This window comes from Dermatophagoides farinae, chromosome 8, assembly GCF_024713945.1.
Source record: "Dermatophagoides farinae isolate YC_2012a chromosome 8, ASM2471394v1, whole genome shotgun sequence".
NCBI lineage: Eukaryota > Metazoa > Arthropoda > Arachnida > Sarcoptiformes > Pyroglyphidae > Dermatophagoides > Dermatophagoides farinae.
Genome location: NC_134684.1, coordinates 1641799 through 1662022, shown reverse-complemented (window position 1 = coordinate 1662022; position 20224 = coordinate 1641799). Strand labels below are relative to the sequence as shown.

The 20224-nt window shown below is 29.0% G+C and overlaps 6 protein-coding genes across 20 annotated transcripts; 4 read left to right on the top strand and 2 right to left on the bottom strand.

The window, feature by feature from the left end:
* On the bottom strand, window positions 1-1741 carry LOC124495553 (V-type proton ATPase subunit e 1-like). Of its 2 annotated transcripts, XM_075733517.1 has the most exons (4): window positions 1588-1705; window positions 1426-1531; window positions 1207-1254; window positions 1-382 (listed from the first exon to the last, which is right to left on the bottom strand). In XM_075733517.1, exons 2-4 carry the CDS (start codon window positions 1518-1520, stop codon window positions 289-291), a joined length of 237 nt encoding a protein of 78 aa, XP_075589632.1. In that variant the 5' UTR covers window positions 1521-1531; window positions 1588-1705; the 3' UTR covers window positions 1-288. The 2 variants fall into 2 exon arrangements, with proteins under 2 accessions (XP_075589632.1, XP_075589631.1); XM_075733516.1 differs by having other exon boundaries at window positions 1426-1741.
* A 38-nt stretch (window positions 1742-1779) lies between these two features.
* Window positions 1780-12366, bottom strand: LOC124495552 (uncharacterized). 7 transcript variants are annotated; one of them, XM_075733498.1, is made up of 11 exons: window positions 5985-6129; window positions 5728-5815; window positions 5563-5667; window positions 4916-5388; window positions 4409-4849; window positions 4220-4326; window positions 3955-4139; window positions 3753-3895; window positions 3473-3690; window positions 2714-3413; window positions 1780-2643 (listed from the first exon to the last, which is right to left on the bottom strand). In XM_075733498.1, exons 4-11 carry the CDS (start codon window positions 5312-5314, stop codon window positions 2629-2631), a joined length of 2208 nt encoding a protein of 735 aa, XP_075589613.1. In that variant the 5' UTR covers window positions 5315-5388; window positions 5563-5667; window positions 5728-5815; window positions 5985-6129; the 3' UTR covers window positions 1780-2628. The 7 variants fall into 7 exon arrangements, with proteins under 7 accessions (XP_075589613.1, XP_075589614.1, XP_075589617.1 ...); XM_075733499.1 differs by having other exon boundaries at window positions 5605-5667; window positions 5985-6120; XM_075733502.1 differs by lacking the exons at window positions 5563-5667; window positions 5728-5815 and having other exon boundaries at window positions 4409-4572; window positions 4663-4849; window positions 5985-6133.
* On the top strand, window positions 6561-9826 carry LOC124496014 (zinc transporter ZIP13). Of its 5 annotated transcripts, none has more exons than XM_075733511.1 (4): window positions 6577-7237; window positions 7934-8123; window positions 8240-8957; window positions 9016-9826. In XM_075733511.1, the coding sequence occupies exons 3-4, from the start codon at window positions 8273-8275 to the stop codon at window positions 9615-9617; spliced, it is 1287 nt and encodes a 428-aa protein (XP_075589626.1). In that variant the 5' UTR covers window positions 6577-7237; window positions 7934-8123; window positions 8240-8272; the 3' UTR covers window positions 9618-9826. The 5 variants fall into 5 exon arrangements, with proteins under 5 accessions (XP_075589625.1, XP_075589624.1, XP_075589626.1 ...); XM_075733512.1 differs by lacking the exon at window positions 6577-7237 and adding an exon at window positions 7615-7839; XM_075733510.1 differs by having other exon boundaries at window positions 6561-6667; window positions 7934-8957.
* LOC124496016 (uncharacterized) lies at window positions 11264-13746 on the top strand. 2 transcript variants are annotated; one of them, XR_012832385.1, is made up of 4 exons: window positions 11264-12216; window positions 12302-12991; window positions 13054-13471; window positions 13608-13746. XR_012832385.1 is itself a non-coding variant. In XM_075733506.1 (3 exons), the coding sequence occupies exons 1-3, from the start codon at window positions 11316-11318 to the stop codon at window positions 13099-13101; spliced, it is 1524 nt and encodes a 507-aa protein (XP_075589621.1). In that variant the 5' UTR covers window positions 11264-11315; the 3' UTR covers window positions 13102-13451. The 2 variants fall into 2 exon arrangements, 1 of the variants encoding a protein (XP_075589621.1); XM_075733506.1 differs by lacking the exon at window positions 13608-13746 and having other exon boundaries at window positions 12302-12876; window positions 13054-13451.
* LOC124496015 (uncharacterized) lies at window positions 13615-16548 on the top strand. Of its 2 annotated transcripts, none has more exons than XM_075733514.1 (2): window positions 13615-13815; window positions 15137-16548. In XM_075733514.1, exons 1-2 carry the CDS (start codon window positions 13758-13760, stop codon window positions 16333-16335), a joined length of 1257 nt encoding a protein of 418 aa, XP_075589629.1. In that variant the 5' UTR covers window positions 13615-13757; the 3' UTR covers window positions 16336-16548. The 2 variants fall into 2 exon arrangements, with proteins under 2 accessions (XP_075589629.1, XP_075589630.1); XM_075733515.1 differs by lacking the exon at window positions 13615-13815 and adding an exon at window positions 14601-15061.
* On the top strand, window positions 16547-20217 carry LOC124496012 (uncharacterized). Of its 2 annotated transcripts, XM_075733507.1 has the most exons (5): window positions 17338-17412; window positions 17492-17583; window positions 17670-18501; window positions 18568-19489; window positions 19593-20217. In XM_075733507.1, the coding sequence occupies exons 3-5, from the start codon at window positions 18409-18411 to the stop codon at window positions 19928-19930; spliced, it is 1353 nt and encodes a 450-aa protein (XP_075589622.1). In that variant the 5' UTR covers window positions 17338-17412; window positions 17492-17583; window positions 17670-18408; the 3' UTR covers window positions 19931-20217. The 2 variants fall into 2 exon arrangements, with proteins under 2 accessions (XP_046915426.2, XP_075589622.1); XM_047059470.2 differs by lacking the exons at window positions 18568-19489; window positions 19593-20217 and adding an exon at window positions 16547-16684 and having other exon boundaries at window positions 16764-17583; window positions 17670-18494.
* The last annotated feature ends 7 nt before the right edge of the window (window positions 20218-20224 follow it).

Genomic DNA, 20224 nt, shown 5'->3' with positions numbered 1-20224 from the left:
TTTTCTGGAATAATAATAATAATAAAAAAATCATTACAATGAATGAATTTATCAAAATTTATTCGATTCTAATGTAAAGAAAAAAAAACGAAAACGAAAATTCTCTTGATTAGATTAAAGTAAATGGTGGTGGTGATGATGATGATTGGAAACAGAATAAATGAATGGTTGAGCGGTAACAATGAAATGAGGGTGATGATAATGAAATTTTCTTTTCTTCTTCTTCAACATATTCATATTTCTATTTGATGATATATGACTGATTTTTGATGATAATAATGATGATGATCAGAATCCCCATTCACGCATCAAAGTTAATGTAGTACTTTTAACCTGTGGACCAAATAATGGATTCAGTTGAGCGATATAGGTCGTTATCCATCTGTAAAAAGGAAAAAACAAATGAATAAAAAAGAGAAGCAAAAAAAAAAAAGAATTTTTGTTTTTTCGTTTTAGTCGAATGAAAATGAAAAAATTTTTTTTTTTGGGGGAGGAGGGGGAAATGTCAAACTAGTCATTGGTGGGAATATATGCAAAAAAAAATCGATACTAATTGTTGTAAACTTCACCATGAATTTCATTCAACGAGTGAAAAAAAATTTTTTTTTTTCGTTATAAACGAATCAATCCAAAAATCGAAATTTAAAATGAAAATTGAATTTGAGTGGATAAATCTAAATGAATTCATTCTTGGATGATTTAAATCCCTGGGATAATATCAACTTAAATAAAAAGAAAGAAAACTGGGTCATTTTCTCCCTACCAACCCTTTTGCTGATTCAATAATTTAATTAAAATGAAATGAAATAATAAAAAAAACAAATCCGATATATAGCTATAGCCGAGATTTATAGAGTGTGACAAATACTATGCTCATGCAAAATGAAATGAAATGGTCGAACCCATTTTTTTTTTTTTTTTTGAATGAAAAATTGGAATGAATAAGTTTTTTTTCGGCAATTTTCGTCACAAAGACTTGATAATTTATATTCCGAAGAAAAAAAAATGGGCAACCATTGAAATAAGCATCGGATTTTTTTTTTGTCTTGACTTGACTACATAAAATGATCAGATTTTAGGCGTGACATGAATGAATGAAAAATGGAATGAATTTTTAGTGTCGAGCAAATGAATGTTTAATTTGAAGAGAATTTTTAAGTGAATTTTTTTTTTTTTTTTTTTGGTTGGTTCGAAAATGATACTTACAGAACCCAGCAACAGACGGCAGTTATCATCAAGCATGTGATAGTTATACTGAAAACGGTAAACATAAGATTTTTTTTATAGCCATCCAAAATCGATGAAAAATTGTGAAAACGCCCATTTTTGTTTTTCATCATGTAAATCAGCATATTGAATGAATTTTAATTTATTTAAAAATTAAATTAGTCAATGATAATTGATAATGATTATCGATAGTCATACCCTTTGTTTGGACCACGTGGAATGAATAACGGTACAATGAAACCGATAATGAACCAGAATCCACTAATGGCTGCTGGTACGATTAATGCGTTCATTTTTTCACACTATATAATAATTGGAAAATTAAATATATTTATCACAATTTTAAATAAATATTTTCCTGAAAAAACAATGTACAAAATATGATTCGAATAAATCACAGCTAAAATGATGCATCAATTATAATCATTTACAACAACAACAACAACAACAATTCTATAAAAAATTGTTGATACATTCATCGACTATCAGCTATTTACACTCAAACAAAACAACTATAATGACTTAAAGTGGTCGAATGAAAAAAAAATAAAATTTCAAATTGATTCGATATTTTTAATCATAATAAAATGATGACATTTGTTTTAGAGATAACAATTCCAATTTTATAATGATAATAATTGGAATTCATCATTCACCAACATACATCTAATTTTTATAATTCACAAGATAAATAAAGTGAAAAAAAACAATACGACAAAAAGTTGTTGATGACAAACAAACAAGCAAACAAACAAACAAACAAAAAATAATTCAACGAATCAATCTTTTAAAGATACACGTTATAAATGTGAAAAAAATGAATTAAGATGAAGATGAAGAAAAAAAAATTATTAAAGTAACGAAATATGCCAACCAAAACAGGCCATCTAATGGCCAACCATTTTCCATCTGTCCGTTGAAAATATTCTCATGATTTGTTGTAACAATTTTGTGTGTGTGTGTGTGTGTTTGTGTATGTGTGTAAGTGTCTACATAAGATTTTGACATTTGTATATTATTAAAAAACATAGATTCTGAAGAAAGAAAAAAATCTTAGAATCAAAAAAAAAAATGTATGAATAGATGAAAGTTTACCAGGAAAATTGGATCAATGTTGAAGACAATGAAGGAAGAAACAAAAAAAAAATCACATTTTCGCTTTTGATTTCCACACGCGTTTGACTGCATTATAAAATGTTCCATGGTTTTCAATGAAAATTCCAGCATAATAAAAATGAATCTCACAGAATATGATCAAAGATTGAAGAAGAAGCTATATATGGAACATGATGATGATAACATGAGCAACAAGAAAAAAAAAATAAAACCACGACTCAGGAGGAGGCACTCATTGGGCGAACAAACAAACTTATAATGGCTCATGTAAACGATGATTGGTGACTATGATATCGTGCACTAAAAAAAATAAAGATAAAATAAATAAATTTTTCATAATTTTTATACTAAATTCATTTAAAAATCATACATTTTTATTCTGTGAACGCCTTGATGATACACTATGACGATCATCCGGTATGGTTCTACTTGTGGTTGTTGTAGGTGTGACCGGTGTGGACGCACTCTGCTCCGTTGATGTTGAACGTTGATAATGTGATGGATTTGTATGCTGTTGTTGTTGTTGTTTATGTTGGTGATGATGACTGGAAGTTGACGAAGATGATGTTGAAGTTCGTGGATGTTGTTGTTGATAATGTCCAGATAATGGTATTGTAGATGACGATTTTGTTGTTGATGACTGTGGATGATGGCATGATGAAGTGGTTATGGCATTCGTATTACAAGTAGCTATGTCGCTACTGCTAGAAATTTGATAATGATTAGGTAGACAATTACCACTTTTCGAATCTTTCGTAGTCTTCATTGTATGCTGTTGTTGTTGTTGTTGTGATGATGAAACAACAGATGCATAGGTTTTGTTTTCGTGGGTCGTTGGCAATTTTTTGGGCTGTTGACGTAATTGTTGTTGTTCATAGTACTGGTCTTCTTCTGCTTGTAATTTCCTAGCCAATTCTTCATCGCTCAACAATGTTTTTTGATTATCGTCAATAATTGATGTTTTATTCAAATTATTATTGTCTGCAAAATTTCGTGATTTTACGTTTCGTTGTTGTTGTTGTTGATCCTCGAAATTTTGTTCTTGTTCCAAGCTCAATGCAATCAGATAGCTATGGATTAGACAAATGAATATAAATCTATGAGAAATGATAATTTTTTTTGAACTTACTCCTGATCAATCTGTTGCTGTATGTTTAAATTTGGCAGCTGAGTTGTCATTGTTGATGAAGATGACAAAGGCATGGGTATTGTCAATGGTTTAGGTGGCACTAACTGAAAATCAGCATCAACAAAATAATCATCACCTTCAATATTATTCAATGATTCCCAAACAACATTTGGTTCAGTCAAAAATCCTTGATCGGTTACCAATTGATAAAGTTTACCCTAGTATATACATTGCTATTAAAATGAGATTTATCAATAGAAAGCCAAAAAAAAATTCAAACCTTATGTCTATACATAGTAATAAAATGATTATTGCGAAATAAAATTGATATTTCCTCATCTTTTATGTGTCGTATTAACTGAGAAAGGCCATAATTGGTCAATTGCGATGCTGTTTGATTAAGAAATTCTTCGGCTAAAAACACTAATTTTAAAATTGAAAATTTATAAGAAATTCATATGAATTATTTATACATTACTCACTTTCATTATCATTTGAATTGGTTGTTTTTGAACCGATTATTCGATCAACTAATTGATTATAGGATTGATTATTGATTACACGACTTATTTCACGCTGTTGAGGATCGACTAGCCAACCATGATATAATGGAATGCGTAACAAATCAAATATTATACATTCAGGTGTATATTCAAAATCCATTATCCTAAAATTCATCGAGAAAATACACATACACACACACACACATTATCAACGGAATGGATTAAAAATGGATTCAAAAATTACCCGGTAAATTTAACGTTTACATCCAAACCAGTTTGTAATCTTGGCATAATAGACATTGCATCTTGAAGATTTTGTTCATAATTTAATTTGTCTTGTTCAGGTAGATTCTTTGGAAAAAAAACAAAAAATAAATAGATGAAAACAGAAAAATTTGAATATTGAAAATTCATGGATGATAAAAAAAAATACCTTAGGAACATAGGTTAGTATACAATCACAAAGATAATCCATTAATTGCGATGCTGTAACAATTTCGATGATTGGTGGAAATGTTATATTTTTTCTCAATAACAATACATTGATTATGGCCAATAATGGACATGAACCATTGGAATTTTGTGTTACAATTGGCACTTTTTGGGGTTGCTGTTGTGGTTGACTATTATTTCCATTTCCATTTCCATTATTATTATTATTATTATTATTGTTACTTCCATTAGAACCACTGTTTCCTACTTTCCATTTAATCCATTTAAGATGATATTCTTGTGAACTTAGATTGCTGACAGAATTAGTTTGTGTTGTTGAAATTGTTGACTCGTTGGCAATAGGATCCAGTCCAGTAGTACTTGTCGACAATTCTGGTTTTAAATGATCTTCATTAGGATCAGATGATTCAATATTCGATTCCTTTTTTTCAAAACGAAAATTTAATTAATTTGAATCATGATTCATTGATTTTTTTTTCATTTTTACCTGTGTTGAAATAGAATTCGAATCATTGGAATCGACAGGATTATTATTATTGTTGTTGTTGTTGTTATTATTATTAGTGGATGAAATTTCAGAAGTTGAGGCTGTTTTAGGTACATCAGCCACCGTAAAATTGTTGACTAATGAAGTTTCCAAATCATCAATTATATTAAATGCTGTTGTTGGATTGTTGGAAGCCACAGTGTCCGTACACAACGATTCATCATTATCCGGCAATAAAGTTTTATCAATGGAAGTGTTTACGGTTTCTATCACAGATTCCTTTTCGTTTTCATTCTTGTTTACAATTTCTATTAATTGTTTCTGTTGATCAATATTATCATCAATCTTATGATCATCATCATTGGTGATAGTAGAAATTTTTTTTGTTGGCAAAGACATGATGATTTTAATAATAATAACGACGATAGTGAAAATAATCCGATGATCATTTCAGAATTTTCTTTTCTAAATCACTGAGAAAAAAAAAGATTTACAATTAAAGTTAGAAATTCAAATATATTAATTAATAATGGGGGAAAAAAATTATCAGAAATCAGATTATTGTATCAGTTCAAAAAAAGAAAAAAACAAACAAAAGCAGACTATCAAAATAAGGCGTCATCTTCGTTATACACACACACACACACACAAAGATAGACAAAATGTAAACTGATTAGATATTTCTATACATCTAATATATCATTTTCATTCTTGAAAACTTGTGGCAATATTTATCATGATTTAATTGTAACCTATTCTTCAGGAGAAGAAAAAAAAATCATTAAGAATCCAATGGAATATATATATCTTACCATTTGTTGGTTCATATACGTGATAATTGAAAAAAAAACGAAAACGATGAGATGAAGGATTTTTTTTTTCCTACACTAATGATTGAAACTAAAACGAAAAAAAAAAATTTTTTTTTAAAAAAAACCAACAAAAATAACACGAATGTTGGATAAATCTTGATAAATATAATAAGCTGTTTTCAGCTGCAATGAGAATGATACGCCGACTCTTGAAACCAGAAAAAAAAATGAATTCTGGTGACCGAATTAAAACTTACGTTACATGTATGTGTATTTTTGATATATTGATATTGTTGTTGTTGTTGATGATGATAAAAAGATGCGTTTCGATGGTAGAATAATAATTTTTTTTTTCATCCAGAATTTTTACAAATGCTGCAGCATTTACTTGTATACGGGCGTATTGTGTTTGTTTGTTTTTTTTTTGTTTCTTTTCGGACAATCCCGTTATTTGCATCTATATATGCTACTACTACTATATCTGGTTAGACGACGGATATTTGTGTGTGTGTGAGCTATTTTTTTTTAGCTTTTGCTACTGCTAGCATCCTAGATTTTTATACAACTTCAATATATCTCTACCTCTTTTTTTTTAATTCACAAAGTTGATCAATTTAAAATTGATTTTTTTTTCGTTGTTTTTTGTTAAAAAATCAATCAATAAATGACAGGCCAATTGATGAATGATTTGATGACATGTGTTAATTTAATAATTGAACAAACACACACACACACATGATAAAAATCCATGGATTTAAAAAAAAATTGGGCCGCATCAACAAACAAACAAACTCAAATTCGAAACATCATATCCATATAGAACGTTACGTGATGTGTTTATGGGAAAAAAATATATAAAAATCCATCCATGTAAATTATCATCATAATCATCATTCATTCATCATTTATAAAAATATAAGAAAATCTAACATCATGAAGGGTTAGGTTTTTTTGTTTGTTGAATTTCATATCTTAAAAATTACAACGTCAAAGAAAAACCATATTATGTTATAGTGTGTACAACTATTCCACTGTATACAAGCTCGAACAAAAAGAAAAAAAAGCTATTTTGTTGTTGTTGTTTGTAATTTTGACACAATGATGATGATAAACATCAAATCAAATCAAATCAAACTATGTTTTAATTCTTCTTCTTATTATTTCTAACTCAGAAAAGCAACAGTGGTGATCACTATATATAGTGAACAATTTGATGCTGATCGTTTTATATATTCAATAATAATAATAAATGATCAACAATAATTTATCGAAGCCAATATTGATTTGACATTTCCTGCTGCTGCTGCTGCTGTTGATGTTTATTCATTAAGGTCATAATAATAATCGTTCAAATATTAATGGAAGAGAATAATAAATCAATTGATGATGATGATGGTCTATATATATCGATGTTTCTTGAACAAATTATAATATAGTGATAAATTTTTTTTTCTTTTTCCTAAAACCAAAAAATATGACTTACGCTACATAATTGATATAAATGATGATGGTAAGTTGAATTGTTCAACATTTTCAAAATAGTCAGCTTTTTTTTACATATTTGATATTTGATGCATGCATGCATGCATGTTCATTGATTGATATAAAATAATACACATTCGATTTTGTGTATAACATGGATTTGTTTTCATTCTCTTTCTCTCTTTTTTTTAATATTTATCTCTCTTATCTATGATGAATGAATGAAATTTTGCTTTTCGTCTCTATTCTCTTTAAAAAAAAGATTAATTAAAACAGAAATCTCGATTCAATGAAATTGATTATTTTTAGGTTCACATACATGATGATGAACATATGTTGAAAAGAAACTTGTCAATCTTTCCTTGAATATATGTTTGAGTGTTGGACAAATAATACGATACGATACGATAGAAGAAAAAAAAGAGAGAAATGTAAAAGTGTGTATGTGTCTGTATTGGCAGTTTTTTTTCCAACAATCGATAGCCAAAAATCAATCGATAATCAATATACATTTGGTTTTATCTTTTTTTTTTTGTTTTATATATTTTTCGTCTTTAATCTTGTTCATCAACAACAATATACACGAATAATCATTGATTGATTGATTGATGATGAGTTAATGATCCGAATGTAAATTTCATTTTTCTGCATTTTTTTTTTTTGAATTGATAAAATGTATGACATTTTTTTCTTTTCTTCTCTTTGATTGATAACAATATAATAGATGCTGTGCACAGTGTTCAAATATATTCAAATGGTCATCCCGAAAAAAAAATTAATGAACAAATGAAAAACGGTTGTTGTTGATACACAACCACCAGTTGAAATAAAAATAATACTCATCATCATCATAATAATTTGATTGATTTCTACATATCCAATTATATTCGTCATTCGATATCGTCGAGTTTTAAGTATCATAGAGAATCGATATTCGAATTTTTTTTTCTCTCTCTCTATAGAGATATATCAATGAAATTGTGATCATAAACCAAAGTGATAATAATAAGATTTTCATCCTTTTATATAGTGATCCCACCAAATTAATCAGAAAATAATAATAATGGTCAACAATATTCATCAATCGAATCAATCATTATGGTACGATGTGTCCAACAGGTGGTCATCATCATCATCATCGGCTGCTTTAGATTCCATATTAAAATCTAATGATACAATCATATCGAATAATCATAATGTTAATGAAAAGATTACTGATGATACGACAATGTTTCAATTATATTTGGTCACCATTACATCCTGTTGTGTAATATCATTTTCATCAATGTTAATGTTGTTGATATTTTTACGTTTTTTACAAAAACGTTCATCATTTAATCTACGTAATCAACATGAATTTGATCCTGAACAAAGTGAATTTTTAAAATTAATTTTAGCATTCGCAGTCGGTGCTTTGATTGCTGATGTTTTTCTACATATCTTACCTGAAGCATGTGGACAATTAATTATGGCTGGTTATACACCACAACATACACAACATTTTCTTGGTGTATGGATATTGATAGGTGTTATTGTTTTTGCAACCACCGAAACATTTATCGGATTGATTATGATTATGGATAGTGATAAAAGCAATAAATTTTCAAAAAATATTAATAATGAAAAGATGATTAATGAAAAAATTCACAGCAATAAAATAACCACCAATCACAAACAACAGAATGCAAATTGTCAGTCGAAAAATTTACGAAATCGTCACCAAAAATGTTCAAAAGATGCTCAAAATGGTAAGATTAAAAATTTACTATTGAAAAAGTTCAAATAATAATCATTAATTTATCATAGAATCATCATTGCAACCATTAAACAATAATACTCCAAACGCTACCGGTTATCTAAATCTATTGGCCAATGGATTCGATAATTTTACCCATGGAATGTCAGTGGCTGCATCATTTTTGGTTAGCTACAAAATGGGCATTATGACAACCATAGCGATTGCTTTACATGAAATGCCACATGAAATTGTCGATTTTGTTATACTCATACGTTCTGGTTTCACTTGTTGGCGAGCATTTCGTGCACAATTATCCATATCGATATTCACCATAATTGGTAGCATATGTGTACTATATTGTGAACAACAATCGCAAACAAATTCCGGTTCACTTAGTTTAACATTATGGATTTTACCGCTTACATCTGGTGGTTTTCTTTATATTGCATTAACAAGCCTTTTGCCTGAATTGTTGAATCTTGATAATAATAATAATAATGATGATTCGGAAGGATTGGTAAAAACCAATGGTCATCATATATCAATGGCAACGAAATCAACATTGGAAATTGGAAATCGACGAAAAAGAATTTATATCTTATCATGTCGTATCATGTTTGTCATTTTTGGTATAATTATTATGGAATCGATTAATGCCATTGATTTGTAAACAACAACAACAACAACAACAATGAATGAATGAATGAATGAAAATTCTAGTCAGAGTCAATTGTCACAATTTTATTTTTTAAATAAAAAAAAATATGCTGCTATGTTCAATGGAACAATACAGAATATGCAGAGAATTTTTTTTTTGTTAAATTTAAATTTAAAAATTTAATAAATAAAATACTTTGACTTTTTTTTCATATAAAATAATCACATGATGACTATATGAATTTTTTGAATTTTTTAAATTCATTTGAACGATGAAATTTGAACAATTTTTTCTTCTCATAATGATTTGTTGGTTAACGTGGACACTACAAACATTGATGGCAATCAATTTAGTGGATAGTTATGAATCATCATCAGATATTTGTAAAACAGTGAATAATACAAATCAACAATTTCATATAATGACTGTTGGTATAACACAAACAAAACTTATACTATTGACCACTGATTATTATGTATATGAGGTTAATTTACAACAAATGAATAGTACTATTGATATGCTTTATATACAAGCCAAACCGATAGCTATGTCGAATAAATATCCAAAATTATGGAATAATGATTTATTTCAAAAAAATATCAATTCATATCATGATGCAGTTATTATTGTCGATAATGATGGTTCATGGTTTTGTTTCATTTATGATAAAAGTAATGATGATGGTTCAGGATCAGGTATTAATTACAATTTTAATACTGGCAATATACATTCTGGCTGGGATTATACTGGTTCATCGAATGAGATATTAATATCAACAAAAGAACCAAAATCTTTATATTCAATTCGTAAAAAACCGGATACAAATTATCTACAGATGACTAAATTACAATTGAATGGTGAATCTGTAACAAAGAATTCTGGAATCAAACATTTATTTCCTTATAAAAATCTATGTTGGTTTGAAAAATTTTCAATCCATACAACAATCATTGTTATGAATGATGATTGTTTTTCGAAAAATATGCAGCCAATCGATTTACCAATATTAAAAGGTTTTATTATCGATTCTAAATTCTATCTATTCTCAAATGATTCTGTTTATATTTTCAATGAGATTGCCATTTTTGATAATTATAAACCATATCCATTATCAAAGAAATCATATGGAACTTTTTTCTGGTGTCCAGATCATTTGAATTCAATTTCTAAAATGATACCATCAAGATATGTTTGGCTTATTTTCGTATTAATATTAATATTGTTAATGTCACTTATTCTATTGCTATTTTTGAATTTCAGTAAAACACCACCACCATCAAAGGAAAAAAAATTATCGAAAATCCAATCATCGATTTATGATAAATCAATACGTAGTAATTTTTTTCAATCATCAACTGTTCAACATAGACCAAAAGTATTGACTGAAATTATGTCCAAATCTTCTACTGTTGCACCAAAAATAAGTTTGGTAAATGAACGAAAAAAATCCGCTTTATCATCACCATCATCATCATCGACTAAACCTACTGTGATGAAACAACAATCAACGTTCACGTCATTGGCACAACAATCTTCATCAAATGACATGGTACATGATTCAAATTTTTATTGAATTAAAATTAAAAATTCCAAATTCATTCTGTCGTTTGATTTAATCAATTATTTGGTGTTCTTTTAAAAGTCCAAGTTTTTGTTGTATAAATGTGTATGTGTTATTATTGTGTGTTTTAGTGTGTTAAAATTTTGAAAATGATGATCCAAAATTTAAATTTCCGTTGCTTATGGTGGTGGTGGTGGTATTTTTGGACAATTCTATCTATTGATTCAATATATATGATTAACAATAAAACTGAATCAAATCAACTATGCCATTCATTAGCTCATAGTTTAAAGGGCCAACAACATGATAATAAATCCAATATTTTGGCCGTTGGTTTAACCAGAAAAAATCTATTACTTATAACGGAAAATTATTTTGTATATGAATTATCCATAGATTCACTTGATTCAAGTATTGATCAATTATATTTAAATGCTGAACCGACACCAATGTCCACAAAATATCCGGCTCTTTTTGAATCGGAACAATTTGAAAAAATACGAAAAAATATATTCAATGCATTCATCGTGATTGATGATGAAACCGATTGGCTTTGTTTGACCACATGGTTTCGTATAACAGTCGAAAAGGGCATTTCTTATGATCTAAATAATCATGATGTTAAACCTGGTTTTATATTCACTGGTAATAAACGTGAAGTACTTATATCAACGAATAAATCTTGTAGTTACTATGCATTAAGTTATTCATCGATAACAAATGGATTGGAAATTGCCACTTATAAATGTCAAAAATTTATAACTGATTCCATTAATATAGTTAATCAATTTCGAACAATTTGTTATACTGATGGACAAGAAAAAGAAATCAGTATCCAAAATGAATATGATGAAAACTGTAAAAATTATCCAGTAAAATGGCCAATAATGAAAGGTTTTGTGGCTGATGGTCGTTTTTATTTATTCGATATGAATAATGTACATATTTTCAATGAAGATTTTTATACAAAAAACATCACTGTATCAGTTATTCAACGAAAATATTCATCATTTTTCGTATGTCCTGGATCGATACCGGATAGTTTGACAGGTGAGTAAAGGATCGACAAAAAAAAACAAAAACAAAAACAAAAAATCCTTACATTTTTTTTTTGGTATTTACATTGAAATATTAGGAAAACATAGTAAAATTTTAATGATAATTTTGGCTATTTTGCTTACATTGTTCTTGATATTATGCTGTCTTTTATATATTCGAATTGAAAATTATTCAATTTTTCGTCGTCATCATTCAAAAACAATACGTTCAGCATTGGATCCAAAGAAACATCATAAACGAAGCAAATCTATTGATACATCGGATGTTGAACAAAGTAAAAATGAATCATCAATACTGAATAAACATACAGATACGACTACTACTAGTATTAATACATCAACAACAACTAGTAATACTGCTGCTACTTATCCATTAGATTCGGAATTTTCTCGAAAAAAACGAAAATTCTATCCATGGATACGTGTAAAATTAATGCAACCAACAAGACCATCAACATTTGATGGTTCTTTACCAAAATTGGTGCCAACAACAAGATCATCAACATTTGGTGGTCTTTTGCCAAAATTAGTGCCAACAACAAGATCATCAACATTTGGTGGTTCTTTGCCAAAATTGATGCCCACAACAAGATCATCAACATTTGGTAGTTTTTGGCCAAAATTATTGACAAAAAAAATACCAAAAATAAATGTAAAACATTCGAACACAATGTCAATGAATGGAAAAATATTGAATTGAAATATATATAATTCTAAATTTTTAATTATTAATTTGAAGAACAAAAATTCCAATTGAAATCAAATAAGTAGATTCAATCAATAAAAACAAGTTTATTGAACATTTTTTTTCTTGTTTTTTTCATTCTAGTATAATCGAAAACCCGATGTTTACTATAAAATATTCAATGATCATTGAAAATTTCACCCAAAAAAAAAATCGCACATCATGTTAGCGAATGTTGATTCATTTAGAAATAACAATTACGGAAATCCAATCAATAATGAACAATATTGAATGAGAAATCGAACGTACTATTATTATCAAATTCAAGCTAATTATCAAAATCAACAGCTTCACCTCCTGGATCGATTACCCCAACTCGTGAATCGATATTACTCAAACATATTGGCATTGCAAAAAAAAAGTATCAACGCTGATAATGATGTATTTGTTGTTATTATCAGATGACAACACTGTCCAATTGTGTATTGTCAATTCCATTTAATTAATCTGACCTTATTGATTTTGAGAAATCACTCTGATTTGGTTGGGCTTAATTCCAAAGGTAACATATATGTTTCAAGTATCTATAAATCATTGATGATGATGATTTTCATTTCATTTATTGAGTAATATTGATTTGAGTTTATTTAATTCCATTTTCCTGATTGAATAATCGCAATAAAAACATCAATAACAAGACATCCTTGATTATCAATTGATTAATAGAAATCGACAAGTATTTCAAAAGAATATAAAATCAATCGATCGAAAGAAATTGATTAGATTTGTTCTTCTTTGCTATTAATTCTTTTGATTTTTGAAATAAACACACAAAACAGGCCGACAACATGAAATTCACCGCAACATTATTGTTGATTCTAACATTGTGTTGGGCAAGTATTTTCGGTAGGTAGTTTTCATTCAAGTCATTCATCATGTGCGAGTTTCACGACTGATTTTTTTTTGGACAATTTATTTTGCAAATAGTTGATTCAAATCCACGATTCAAACGTGATAATCGGGATGATGTTTTGAAACAAACTGAAGAGCTTATTAAAAGAGCCAAGGATGTATTGGAAAAGCTGCCCGATTCAGATTTGAAAAATGAAATCGCAGAAAAGCTGACAAACATGAAGCAATACAAACATGAATTAGAAAATGCAAAAAATCCAATCAAAATCACCCATTTTGAATTGGAATTGTTGACAATGTTCGAACATTTCCAATCATTATTGGACGAAGCTAATGAAATTATCACAATAACGGAACCGACAACCACAACTCCTGAACCGACAACCCAAACACCGGAACCGACAACATCAACTCCTAAACCAGCAACAAAAACTACGAAACTAACAACCACAACAACAAAACCGACTACCTTAAATCCATTAAAGCAATTGATCATTGAAATGAATCATTATATCAAACGTGGTGAACATGTTTTAGGAAAACTACCTCATGGACATTTGCGACACGAAATCGAGCATTATGTACGAAGATTGAGTTATTTAGAAAAACAATTAGTAACACACCATCATAATCAAGAACACGTTATATATCTTGCACGGGAAATTGAACGTAATATTAACGAATTCAAGCCATGGTTAGAGGAAGCCGAAGATTTGACCAAAGAAAATACAACCCCTAATCCGACAACGACAACTATCAAACCGACAACAAAATAAATCAAACAACTTTTTGAAATTTGTTCTCGATATTGATTTTCCCATTTTCATATTAAAATTTCAATAAATACAGTCTATAGAGTCATCATATTCCTTAAAACAATAAGATAGATTTGATTTAACGATTTATTTAACTCTATTTTCCTGATTGAATAATCACAATAAACAATTGATGATACACTTCTCATTATCAATAGCCATACATCCTTGATTATCGATCGATTAATAGAAATAGACAAGGATTTCAAAAGAATATAATCAATTGATCGAAAGAAATTGATTAGACTTGGTTTACTTAGCTATAAATTGTGATTAAAATTTCTTTCAAATTTAAAATTGTTGTCATTACAATTGTTGTGGATTTTTTTTGGATTTTTGAAATAAACGAACCAAACAGACCAGAATCATGAAATTAACCGCGACATTACTGTTGATTCTAACATTGAATTGGCTCAGTATTTACGGTAGGTAGTTTTCATTCAAGATATTCAAGAGTTTTACGACTGATTTTTTTTTTGAAAAATTTATTCTGAAAACAGTTGATGCAAATCCACGATTCAAACGTGAAAATCGAGATGATGTTTTGAAAGAAGCTGAAGAGCTTATTATAAAAGCCGAGGATGTATTGAAAAAATTGCCCGATTCAGATTTGAAAGTTGAAATCACAGAAAAACTGGCAATAATGAAGGATTACAAAAATAAGTTAGAACATGCAAATGATCCAGTCGAAATCGCCGATTTAGAATTGGAATTGTCTACAATGTCCAAAAAGTTTAAGTCATTTTTGAACTTAGCTGATGAAATTATCAGATATTTGTCAACCACAACCACGGAACCAACAACCACAACCACAGAACCGACAACCACAACCACGGAACCAACAACCACAACAACTACGGAACCAACAACCACAACTACGGAACCGACAACCACAACCACGGAACCAACAACCACAACAACCACGGAACCAACAACCACAACAACTTCGGAACCAACAACCACAACTACGGAACCGACAACCACAACCACAGAACCAACAACCACAACCACCGAACCAACAACCACAACAACTACGGAACCAACAACCACAACAACTACGGAACCAACAACCACAACAACTACGGAACCAACAACCACAACTACGGAATCGACAACCACAACCACAGAACCAACAACCACAACCACGGAACCGACAACCACAACCACAGAACCAACAACCACAACCACGGAACCGACAACTACAACCACAACTCCCGAGCCAACAACCACAACCACGGAACCAACAACCAAGGAACCGACAACCACAACGACAACTACAGAACCAACAACCACAACCACGGAACCAACAACCACAACTACAGAACCAACAACCACAACCACGGAACCGACAACCACAACTACGGAACCGACTACCCAAAGTCCAACTAAGAAACTGATCGATGAAGCAAATCGATATATCCAACGTGGTGAACATGTTATAAAACTGCTTCCTCATGAACGTTTACGAGACGAAATCGAACATTATGTACGAGAATTGATTTATTTGGTAGAACAATTACAAAGACACCATCATAATCAACATCGTGTTGAACGTATTAAATGGGAAATCGAATATGTTATTGTTGAATTCAAGCCATGGTTAGAAGAAGCCGAAGATTTGACTAGAGAGAATACAACTCCAAACCCAACAACAACAACTACAGAATCAACAGCCTCAACTATCCATGGATACTTGTGAAATTAATGTTACCAACAATATCATCAGCATTCGGTTATTTTTGACCAAAATTATTGACGAAAAAAAAAATGAAAAACATTCGAACACATTGTCAATGGATGAAAAAATATTAAATTAAATATACAATTCCAATTTTTAATTATTAATTTAAAAAAAAAATTCCAATTGAAATCATATAAGTAGAATCAATCAATAAATAAAGTTTAATGAACATTTTTTTTCTTGTTTTTTTTTTAGTTCAATATTATTGAAACCGATGTTCACTATGAAATATTTAATGATTATTGAAATTTTTTCAATTTTATCATTGATTCTAAATAGAAATGATTGGTTTGTCCAATCAAAAGATGTAAGTATTTCACACACACACACATACATGATTCATTCAATTCAAAATTCATTCATTGTTTTTTTTCCAAATAAATTAGCCTATATGTGAAGGTTTACGTTTTAATCATAGCCAATTGAATATGTGGTCCATTGGTGTTACTCGTATCGATTTTATAATGATTACAAAAGATCATTTTGTCTATCAATTACCGATGAATTCAACATTATTGAACAAAAATCAATTATATCTGAAAAATTCACCAATAAATATTGCATACAAATATCCCGTATTATTCAATGATTTACGATTCTTTTACATCAAATCAGTTGCAACGAATATATTTACAATTATTGATTCGAAAGATGATTGGCTTTGTTTAAATATACAGACAGGTCTACAAACTAGTATCGTTCCAATTTATTATGGTATAAAAACTAAACGTGTAATATTCGGTTGGAAATTTAGAACCATGTTTTATGATGATATATTCATATCGACACTTGAACCATGTCATTTTCACATAATTCGTCGTTTTTATGAAAAATCTAATAATAAATATGTGTTACAGTTGGCAACTTATAAATGTAATGATGATAAATCATTAGAAAAAACTACTGATCATGTGTTAATCAATGGTTTTCATTCACTTTGTTATGATGATGATAGTAAACAAAAAATTCATATAGATGAAAAAACATGTAAAACACCGGTCAATTGGCTCATACTCAAAGGACTTAATGTTTATGGTAAATTCTATCTATTTGGCAAAGATTCGTATGTCTATTCATTTGATGAAATTTTACTTAAATCTAAATCTGATAAAAGATTACCACAATCGTATATAGTGAAAATTCAAACATTTGAATCATTTTTTCTTTGCCAGGGTACAATTTTTCCTGATCCAATGTCACATGATTGTAAGTATTGATAATATAATATGACTGATGTTCATCAAATTAATTAATTGATTGATTCTAATTCTATTTTATTTACCTGAAAATAGTACTGTATTGGATCATAGCAGTGGTTGTATTTCTACTAATCATTTTAATATTAGTTTTATGTTGCATAATATTTGTTAAACGAAAAATTGATGAATCAAATCAAATACGAACACGAAGTCGTTTTTATCAATCAAAAATAGCTGAAAGTGGATCTATTGCTGAAGAATTTCTTGCATCAGATGTATCAACAACAAATAAGAAAAAAATTAAAAGTAGCAGCATAAAAGGAATTGATAAAAATAACGTTGCTTCTATTACTACTATTAAATCTAAACAACCAAAAAGTTCAAGTAATCGATCAAGATCCATTTTTGTTTGTAAAGATTCAACAAAATCAATGATTAATTCAAAATCATCGATAATTCCGAAACAAAAAATGCTTTCAAAATTAAGCACCAATTCAACGGCACCATTTTTATCTGAACCAAGTTACAAGAATAATAGCAGTGTCAGCAAATCGACAATAAAATGTCAAATGTCAAAAGTCAAAAGTATGGTCAAAAATTAAATGAAAACATTATTCATTCATCATTTTATATCGAAAACACATTGATTTGAAAATAATCAAATTAATTTTTAACAAAAAAAAAAAATTTTTAATGAAATAATGATCTATTCTTGTGTTGTTATTGTGTGGACATATATTTAAAAAAAAAAAAACAAAAATGAAAATCTGCATTGCAAATTCTGGCCATAAAAAAAACGAGTTTGAATTTCATCTCGTGTTACTTTTAGATTATGATTTCATATTCTGAAATCAAAATGATTATGCTAATAATAACATTGGTCATCGATCAGCTTTTGATCAACGTATTGGCACAGGATACGGATGTAAGTTGTTTTTTTTCATATGCTTAAAAAATTTATCATTTTTTTTTGATTTTTAAATGAAAACAGGAGATTTGTATGAAAACATTGGCTGGCTATGATGGCAGTGATGATTTAAATATTTTAACCATTGGAATGACACGTATTCATATGTTATTGGTGACCAAAGATTATAATGTTTATGCAATCAAACGTGATTCAATGAATGTGGCTATAAATACATTATATTTACATAAAAAATCATCACCATTATTGAATATTTATCCAAAACTTTATAATAGTAAAGAATGGCAAGATATTCAACATTATGTTTACAATTCTATAACATTAATTGATAGTTATACTGATTGGTTTTGTTTTCTTACATCGAAACTTTTATATCCATCATTTGGTCTATGCTATGATCTTACTCATTCACGAATAATTGTTGGCTGGCGTTTGGCTAATCGTTTTAAAGAAGTGACCATATCCAGTACAAGACCAGGACATTTTTATACGATAAGAAATAAAAGTGATGATAATCCATCATTACAGATAGCTTCATACAATACATCGGATTCTGCAATACAGGATAAAACTCGTATTAGACTAGGTGAATTTCGTTCAATTTGTTTTGATGATAAGGATACTAAACAAATTCGTATACCAATAACTTCAATATGGAAAAGTTGTAGTAAACCTGTCGAATGGTCTGTAATGAAAGGTTTTGTTGCTAATGGTCGTTTCTATCTATTTACAAAGGAATCAATCTATTCATTTAATGAAGATGTTTATGATAGTCCAGAAGAATCATATCCATTTCAAAATCATTCATATCAATCATTTTTCAATTGTATTGGATCACCAACAATAATTACAACGATTGTGACAACAGAATCAAACAGTCAAACATCATCATCGTCAGTTGTAACCGAAACACAAACTAATACTATGTCATCTATTACAACAACACATTCAACAACAGTGGTACCGTCGTCAATCGTTTCGAAATGTGAGTTTTTTTTCTCTTTCATTTGAATAATTTCATTCCGATTTAATCTAATTTACTACCTTTATGGCGCTTTACCATGGTGAATTTTGAAAAAAAACTATAGCAAACATCATGTTGGCTGCAATTATCACAGCAATTTGTCTATTCGCTTTTTATTATTATTGTTATAGAGAACAAAATTCAATTCAAATAGAATCAATTTATAGTAGTAATAAGGTGATGGGAAAAAGCCGTTCAGGTTCAATTCGTATACAGAATATTCAGGCGAATCCAAATCGTCGACGATCACCATCATCATCATCATCATCATCAGTGATAAAATCATCATCAAAGAAACGAAAAACATTGAACAAAAAATCAAAACGAAGTATTTCTAATCGACAATTATCATTATCAGCTTCTGGTGTAAGCAATAGTAAGAAACGAAAATCAAATAAATGAATCGAAAAACTAAATAAATAACCACAAATCGCATACAAAAGATTCGAATTGAAATTAATAAATGAAAATTTATAAAACAGTAACAAAATTGTTGTCATTGAATCTAAACAAAAATCCCATTTAATTGTTAAAATCCTGAATCACTATCTATGTTATTTTTTGGGTTAATCCGGATTTTCGTTTTTTTTGAGTATGACAATCAATGAGAAGAAGAAACCACTCAGGATTAATCTTGCAATACTATATATGGTAGTTTTATTAGGTCACATAATAAATTTGATGATGACTATATAA